The following is a 9497-nucleotide window of genomic DNA, read 5'->3' on the forward strand; positions in this document are numbered from 1 at the left end:
ATTTGGCAAAATTTGTAATTCCCTGTAATTACTAAGCAGACCATTATTTTAATGCAGGATTACAGGAGCGTTATGCTTTAAGTAAACAAAAGTAAAACTTGTGTGTGCTGTAATATAATACATCTTTAACTCTATATACAATGTACACATACATGATTGAGATACTTCATTGAAAACAGTTTTGAATATAAAGTCATGAATATATATATTCTTGTTGTAAACTACAGCAGCATGGAATTTAACGACAATGAGAAAATGAATAAAAATCGTGAGAAAATATTCGAAAAAATCATTAATGAAGAGTTGATTATTTTCATATAAAGTATTTTTCATTTTCAGTCACCGTTTTCACCATTAACACTAAGGTCATACCAGATATTAATTTCAATTAATCAAATCCACCAATTTATTGACATCGCTCGTCAACACAGGACATCAGCATCTGGCAGACTTACAAACATTCTTTCAAATCAACTTTAGCGGTAAGTTTAGCGTAACATTTTGACCGTGATCTTGATATGTTTTTCTGCTAGCAAACCTTCAAACACATATAGAATGTAATGCATATACCCTTAGCTCATTCAACAATTTGTTTTTATGTTTTACGTCCTATCAACAGCTATGGACATTTAAGGACATGCCATGTTTTCATTGTGGAGGAAAGCCCAGAGTTCCCAGGGAGAAAAACCATCGACCTACAGCCATGCCAGTACCTGACAACTGCCCCACGTAGGCCTTGAACCCTCAACCCAGTGGTGGAGGGCTAGTGGTAGCAGAATGTCAGACGACTTAACCACTTGGCCATCACGGCCCCATCACGGCCCCATCATTAAACAAAGGAAACAAGTCCCATTACACACTCGTTAATATTTGCGAGAGAGGTTTTTGGATGAGCGTTGGTCTGTTGGATACAAAAATACAAGCACGAGCACAGTCTATCTTCAAATATTACACGGTTATTAACCAATGAAAAGTGTTGTTACATTGAAGATGTGTTAGCATATATGTTGTACACTTTACAGCATTTATAATCACATGATCATGTATGTCTCTGTTACACAATTTACTTATACAACAAGCATTCTATAGAATGACGTGTCTGTCTGTGTCAGCTTAGTTGAAAACATGAAGTTTGATCTTAATGTGAAAAGCTACATCCTAGTTTCACTTTCACTCCTTCGTCAAAGGGAGATAAAAAGCATAAGAAATATAAAGCTTCTATAAGGCAGTTCAGATATCGAAAAAATCCAAGTAAACTCACAGTCAGGATTAAATAATGATTTGATACATATTCTCTGATTCAGTCACAGTGCTGCCTTTAGTTGTAGTATTGTAACTACTCATGATCACCACATCACTATTTGTTAGTATTTACGTGTAAACATCTTACTTGGAGTACATATCCCGTTATTGGTTGATGGACCGTCACTGTCGTAGTAGCCCTGGTTACAGGTACACTGACTAATAAGGGTACACACAGAGTTGTCTTTACATGCATTGGTCGGTGATACAGGACATGTCACTCCTGGATCTAATCCTTATTGAAAAGTATTTTATTCATTTATTTAAATCTGGGGCAAAATTGACATAAGCTGGGAGTTATTGTCTCTAGTCATAAACTATACATTATCATAAACACATCATATTGTAATCTTACTAGTATTGCTTTTTTGTTTACTGGCCCATCGTTAACAATGGATTTTATTTGATTACTTACAAATTATATTGATAATACTGTTTTCCTGTAGATGAGAAGGAGCCCTAGGTGTCAGAAAAATACAAGTATAATCGGTATAGTTATCAATGATAGCAATATATAAACATATCCTTAATTCGTTTAGTATTTGTCTGTAAGCAAAGATTAACTAACAACAGGCTCGGTGGGTCTGTATCACACACCTCTATTTCATATCAAACATTTTGTTCAAATAACATCATGGTCAAATTTATTTCAATAGTCAAACTATTTTTACACATCATTGAGCTTTGTGCGCACGATGTGTGAACGGTGTGTGCTCGAAGTGTGAACGATTAAAAATTGGACGATCATTGCTTGCACATATTTGTGCGGACGATCGACGAACGTTGTGCGATAACAATCGAGGTTTGTTTAAATTGAGGAATGGCTTAACAGTATATACGGTTTCGTATTTAAACATATACACTTGATTTTTTGAGTATGTTTCTATATTCAAGCTACATCTATAAGCTTATCTATCTGTCTATACTTTCTTAAATTTAGAAATGGTGTTTTCGGTTTGTCGACCATAATCGACACATGTAAAATTACAACACAGTCTCGGCAACACAGGTAAACAAAGCCACTTTGTACTTGGACCCAGAGACGTATAATACATCTCTGCTGGACCGTAGTTTTCCCCCGCCCGGGGCACGTACATAACTCGCCAAGGTGTGAAAACCAGGTGAAGGGGAGCTATAGACCAAAACGAATGCAAATAACAAATATTAAACGTCCAGGTGTGTTTGCTTAACGGTCATACGGTACCACGTTTCAGGCAAAGGCCAGGTAAAACTACGGTCACTCATCAAATTGTTATTTACCTATTCTGATACCGAGGCCAAACCCATTCTTGACATTCTAACGGTCACTGTATACTGTGTTACACGCATTGTAAAATTGTACATAATCTTAATTATTCTGATGAGAAATTACAGTAATATATACAGTGTACAATATTGCATATAAGCCTTCCGTATTTTTTTCATTCCGTAATATTGATCAACAAATTGTACCAAATCGCACAGTTGTGCGGACAACGGCGCGAACGATTGTTAAATCGCACAGTTTTGCGCAACATGTGTGGACGATGTGCGGACGGTGTGTGAACAATGTATGCACGGTGTGCGCACGGTATTTTTGGTGCATTGTGCGGTCACCCAACTGTATCATCACGCCTCCGGACTGCCTCAAGGGACGGTACTAGGACCACTCCTTTTCCTCTGCCACATAAATGACCTACCAGACTCAGTCAAATCACAAGTGCGCTTTTTCGCCGACGACTGCCTTTTGTATCAACAAATCAAAAACATTCAATAACCATAACATCCTCCAAAATGACCTACAAAACATTGAAGAATGGGCAGATAAATGGGGCATGAAATTTAATGCTACATCATGTCAATAAGGAAAAATTCTACTGTCTGAATAACCACATTTTGGAAGAGGTACAAAACAATCCATACCTAGGACTCCAGATATAAAACGACCCCAAATGGAGTACTCATATAAGCAACATCGCGAGCTCAACTTTAGGCTTTTTGAGAAGAAACTGTAAACACTGCCCAAAAGAGTGTAAGAAAACAGCATATATATCGCTTGTTAGATCGATTCTGGACTATGGCAGTATTATTTGGGACCCTCATCTAAAATCAGACATTGAAAAACTAGAGAGAATACAAAGAACAGCAGCTCGCCTAATTACTAGGAATTACAAAAGTCGTGATGAAGGATGTGTCACAGAAATGCTACAACACCTAAAACTACCAACCTTACAAAACAGAAGGAAATCATAGCGGCTAGTATTCATGTACAAAGTAGTTGGTTGAGGGGTTAATACCAGCCCTCTCCCCAGATCAGATAATCCAGCACTCTGGAAGGACGCGAAAAACAAGCACAAAGCGTTATGAGAACTATGAAACATCAGCAACATTAAACAGGAACATTGTCAACAACTTAAGGCCATTAATCATCCCAGGATACAAACAGGAAGCATACAAGAACTCCTTCTTCATCAAAACACCGTTGGAGTGGAACCAACTGGATGATACAGTAGTGTGCGCAGAAAGCGTAGAGGGATTAAGATCAGCCCTTTCAAAAAACACCCAAGTTAAGTAACATATTCTCTCTCTCCCGTCGTGTCATGCCATTATTGGTAACTACGACGTATACAATGTAAATGTAAAATGCAAATTTCGTTAGAAAATTGTGTTACACTTCAAACGCAGCCTTGTTTTAAAACTGATTGCGAAAAAGACTTGAAAGATGTATGAATAAACATTGGCTCCCAGAATAATGAAACTTCGCTCTTCAACTTCACTGTACAAATCTAGAATATACGAAGAATAGAAAAATGATAGTCGGATACATAGCTAAAAGACTATTCATTTTACGCCTCCATTTCACCATTTCCTTCAAAATTCAAATATTCTTCACTATTGCATACAGCGCCACCAGCATAACATACATAGTGACCTTTTGGTGTGATGTGCACTTTTAGATTACCAATGTCAAACTCAGATTTGGCCTACTTCACTTTCAAAGTAACTTCCTTTTAAACATATTTTGTAATACTGAGTGTAGACTAGTTAAAAGCATATAAAACGCACCACCCTATACACGCTCTGGACAAAACACCCTATGATTTGCAGTATATTATTTTAATTAAAAAAAGACTATGACACACTAGGACGTGGTGATATCTGATCTGTCACAACATATTTAATGATAATAAATGTAGGATTTGCTAGAAAAAACATTGAAAATAAATCAAGCTTTTCTGTAGGACTACAGGAGTGTAACATGTAGATGTGAATAAATTTTCCTATATAATAACAGAAGTGTAACATTTAGATGTTAATAAATTGTTTCTGTAGGATTTCAAGAGTAGAAAATTTAAAATTTGAGTTAACTTTAACGTAGGATTAAATGAGTGTTACATTACGATGCTAGGAAAAAAATATTCGCATGATCATAGGACCTAATAATTTGAAATTTAACGTTTGGATATATCTTTTGCAACATCAAATGAGCCATTTCATTAATTCATCCTGTAGGTCACTTCAGCACAAGGATATTTGTTTAATTCATTCATATCTCTTACTATGATAAAACAATCGCAAAGAAATGTCAGTACATTACATTAATGTTTGTATTTGCTGCTTGCCTTTACAACAGTTATAGAAATTAATCAATCAATATGAATGAAAACATGTGACTTGTTAACAGGTGATCAGAATTTACAACAGACGTTGCATGAAACGTTAATTAAAACTTCAAATCAAGCCTCACATATCCTGACAAAGAACAGAAGTCTTTCAAAACGTTGACACGGACCAATGCATGCAATATAATTGCAGTGTAGGAAGATCTGAGTTAGTCCTTCATCATACAATATATCCATATCAATAAGTATGAAGAGGTAGATGTTGTTGCTATGCTAACTACATGCTAAAGAGGTACACATGTTCAGGATGATTCACCTCAATCACTGTCATTGAAACCCGAGTTACAGGTACATATAAATGATATAATATACAACATTTGATATAGCGCCCTATCTAACCTAAGCCACTCTAAAACGCTCTACAGTGCATAGATATACAATGTATACAATCAATACATTTAGCATATACATAAGTCAATACAATACATATGGTATTGACACAGGCAGAGTTGCAACAGGTAAACCAGCACAACTAAGACCTGCTACAACCTCTTGTAACATACCAATTTCACATCAAATCAGGTGAAATGTCAACAGTTTCGTGCATTCGGTTGAAATATTTAAATATGTATAATACCATCATAATACAGTCTAGGTTACCTTCACCTAGCTACATGTCACATACCTGGTAATCCAATACTGTACAATGTTTACTGCCATGCACAAGTTATTAAAAGAATAAAGGCTCATGCGGGTTTAATCAGTCACCTGAGTCATACTATAGGTGTGTATGTTGATGCGATGTGATGTGGGATTGAATATATATACAAAGCATGATAGTATACATATTTTATAAATAATGCAAATTTGAATTAACAAGAAAATTATATTGCAGAGTGACTAGCATGCACAATACCATATAATAGTAGCTTGTACATTTCAAAAAGTAAATAAAAGTACAGACAATGTAGGTCTTCACATTATACCAGTTATAAAAAAAATCTATTATTATGGCATTAAATTATAGCCCTAATAGATAAGTTTTAATTCTTTTAATGGAGACTTGGTATTCAAACAAGAATTATTGAATTATTTTCTCTAAAAATCTAAACAAATTCTATCCAACAAAGCTACTTTGCTATACTACATCTTCTTATATGAAAATAAAAAGTAAAACGAAGTTGCAATTCCTGAACAACGGTCTCAATAACGTTTGTTTTTTTAACTATCATTTTTATCACCCCTAAGTGTGATCTGTACGTCATTAGGTATCCTCTTGAAAATGAAAAGTAAACTGTGACATACTTCGGGAATCATTCCATACCGCTATTAATTTATGAACCTGGTGTAATGAAAGCTGTTTATTAGTAAATTGCAATAGATCAGACATCAGCTGAAGTAGAAAACAAGGAAGTCAACAAGTCAATGGTTACATCAGACGGGTTAACGTGTTAGTAAACCTGTCGATAATGTCAGTCACCGTACATTACTGATGTCTGGTAAACGTGTTAATAAACCTGTCAATATTGTCAGCCGCCGTTCATTACTGATGTCTGGTAAACTTGTTAGTAAACCTGTCAATAATGTCAGTCACCATTCATTATTGATGTCTGGTAAACTTGTTAGTATACCTGTCAATAAGTCAGTCACCGTTCATTAGTGATTTCTGGTAAACTTGTTAGTATACCTGTCAATAATGTCAGCCGCCGTTCATTACTGATGTTTGGTAAACTTGTTAGTAAACCTGTCAATAATGTAAGCCGCCGTTCATTACTGATGTCGGGTAAACTTGTTAGTAAACCTGTCAATAAGTCAGTCACCGTTCATTAGTGATTTCTGGTAAACTTATTATTAAACCTTTCAATAATGTCAGCCGCCGTTCATTACTGATGTGTGGTAAACTTGTTAGTAAACCTTTCAATAATGTCAGTCGCCGTTCATTACTGATCTTTGTACTTTGTTTTAATTAATCACGGTCTTTAACATCTCCATCATTAAGCTCAGGTTGTGTTGACTTTCTATTTTCCAGATTGAACACTTAATACATTGTATATTTTAATTTCCTAAGTGTTCTCTTCTAACAAACATAAAATGTACGTTAAGTTGATGTTTAAATTTAACGAGATATTTATCATAAATCTTTTTTTTAACAACACACGTACTTGTCACACAGCTTGATCCACTTTGGTAATGAGTCGTGGTGTCACAGACACATGCTCCACCACTACATGTCTCCCCTGTAACTGTACACTCGTTGCCAACAGGACAGGCATCTCCCACTGCTGCCTGGCATCCTCCAATGTACAGGGACAGAACTGTCTGTTGACAATAATTTAAACAATTATAAGTAGTTGCACCCTTTAGCCAATTTAAAAAGAAACAATATCAAAGTCTAAACGCACAATAACATAACCTGACATTGCGGACAAACAACAAGAGAATACGTAATCGTCAACAAAACCATCATTCGAGCTTAACATCGATAACAATACGACAAAAATATTATCAAAGGAAAGATTTACAATGAATTCATTTGTAAGAGTACAAGGATAATAATGCCATGGTCTCCAGGAAGGAGACCCGCCATGTAAATCTAGGTCAAATCGAGGTAATATCACGTCCTTACATTGATAACTGGGATAGAGACAGTGCAAGGCATACTTATGAGTATACTAAAATAACCGACCGTCAGATCACGAGGGAAGCAGTATATAAGATGGCGACATTAAAACTTTGTTTCATCACCCTGCACCTTTGAAAACCCTGTGTTGTTTGTTTGTCTGTCAGCAGTAAGTCACGATCGGAAGTCGAAATATTCTCGCCTTATTGCACAGCTCAGTAATAAGCCGTCCATGTGTTTTATTGTAGGTAAAGATCAAGGAATGCGGCCGATATAGAAGAGTCTTTATTGTCTTAAAATCATTCATTACGAACAGATATCAACTGCAGCTGAAACTTGAAAAAAATGAAAGCTATCTTATCATATATCTGTTATATTACTAATGTAGTTTTGAACAGTTTTATTCAGACACTTTATAATACTCATCAATAATACAACGATAAAAACTAATAGTTCGTGTATAGATTCATGCTACATGTAACACGACCTGATTAGTAGATATTACTTATAATTCAGTTCCACGTTCTAATCTAAACAAACTGTAAATGCACAGATATCGAAATCGATCATAACATTAGTCTGTGTTGTAAACTAAAGATATTCTTTACAGATGTAATATATATGTAACCTAACGGGAACAATTGAATATCCTTGTCATATACCATATCGTCAATATAGAAGTATTCAAAGTATGATGTCGATTTTGCTCTCACGAATTATGCTTTACAAGATTTAAACTAATCGATCGATTCGTTTATTTCATACCGCTATGGAATAAAAATGATAAGCCACGCCCATCGAACGAACATGACATGATTAAGGTTATAATACACGATAAGTTAGCGTTGCACCTTTACAGATATTGACCCGTGTATCAACGTTAAATTCCAACCTACATATGCATGTGTATACATAAGTGGGAAAATGTTCAACACATTACGGTCTTAAAAGATAGCAGTAACCCTATTACCGTAACTGACACTTTGATTATTATCTTATCAGCAAACACAGCAAATATACAAGGAACACAATCCCTTACTATACGTATACATTCCATACAATTCAAATATACTGAGAACAAAATTCCTTACCATACATGTGCACATTGTCCATGACAAAGACATTTCGAAGACGATGATAATATTCCTCTGCTAAACTTCCTAAATCCAGCCGCGTATAATGAAACAAGGAAGTGAGGAGTGGTATGTTAGGTAGATCCACCTTTATGCATAGGACGCAAAGCCAAAAATAGATATTGTTAATGGTGTTTTAAGGTTCATTGTACACCTTTTTAATTAAATTCAAGTCACTACAATTTATATTGTTCACAACTGGAATGTTTTATCCAAGCAGGAACACTTTGTATTTAACGATAAGAAATGTATACCTTAGCCGCTGTGACAAGGAAGATGTGTATAGGGATGACATAACAAACCTATTGTACGTTTGATATCATCGTATATTTTAACTGCTTTAAATCAAATGATACACTCATAGCAGAGTGGTAATGCATACGCTTTATGACAGAAACTGTCTCGGTCAAGTACTCTTTCCCGGGTCTATATTACCAGAGGTTCCGAAATGAAATTGGCTATTTTTTTATATTTTATATGAAGCTGCGCAGGTTTAATATAATTAAAATCGGTAGAATATACGAAATCGTCAAGGGCAATTTTCTTGAATAATGCGTTGAGGCGTATCTGAATAACCTTGAAATCAATCGTTTACATAAAAGAAACCATTGTAATCTTCCACCTTCAAGTCAATGTCATTGCCAACCATCAAAATAAATAGTTTGTAGTTTCACTGTTGTCTGCCATCGGAGTAAATCATCCATCCAAACCGCCATCAGAATAAATTATGTCTGTTTGTCGTCTGTTTCTATTTCAATATCTGATATTTGCCGGAGGATGTTAAACAACAGCAAACAGCTTATTCCACTGCCATTCCAGCTGATGAGGGTTGCTTGTACT

At 35.4% G+C, this 9497-nt stretch overlaps 1 protein-coding gene across 1 annotated transcript; it reads right to left on the reverse strand.

Annotated features, from left to right (window-relative positions):
• Positions 1-1345: 1345 nt before the first annotated feature.
• LOC110453299 lies at positions 1346-8704 on the reverse strand. The gene is made up of 3 exons (XM_021502186.1): positions 8616-8704; positions 7067-7223; positions 1346-1537 (listed from the first exon to the last, which is right to left on the reverse strand). Exons 1-3 carry the CDS (start codon positions 8646-8648, stop codon positions 1365-1367), a joined length of 363 nt encoding a protein of 120 aa, XP_021357861.1. The 5' UTR covers positions 8649-8704; the 3' UTR covers positions 1346-1364.
• Positions 8705-9497: the final 793 nt, after the last annotated feature.

This window comes from Mizuhopecten yessoensis, unplaced genomic scaffold (genome assembly GCF_002113885.1).
Source record: "Mizuhopecten yessoensis strain PY_sf001 unplaced genomic scaffold, ASM211388v2 scaffold7251, whole genome shotgun sequence".
NCBI lineage: Eukaryota > Metazoa > Mollusca > Bivalvia > Pectinida > Pectinidae > Mizuhopecten > Mizuhopecten yessoensis.

What these genes read in the sequence shown, in the direction of transcription:
- LOC110453299 (XM_021502186.1), bottom strand. Translation starts at nt 8,648, where the DNA reads ATGTCTTTGTCATGGACAATGTGCACATGTATG. An exon ending in GGACAATGTGCACATGTATG is followed by an intron (nt 7,224 to 8,615) that starts GTAAGGAATTTT and finishes TATTGTCAACAG; the next exon opens with ACAGTTCTGTCCCTGTACAT. An exon ending in TGGATCAAGCTGTGTGACAA is followed by an intron (nt 1,538 to 7,066) that starts GTACGTGTGTTG and finishes CTTTTCAATAAG; the next exon opens with GATTAGATCCAGGAGTGACA.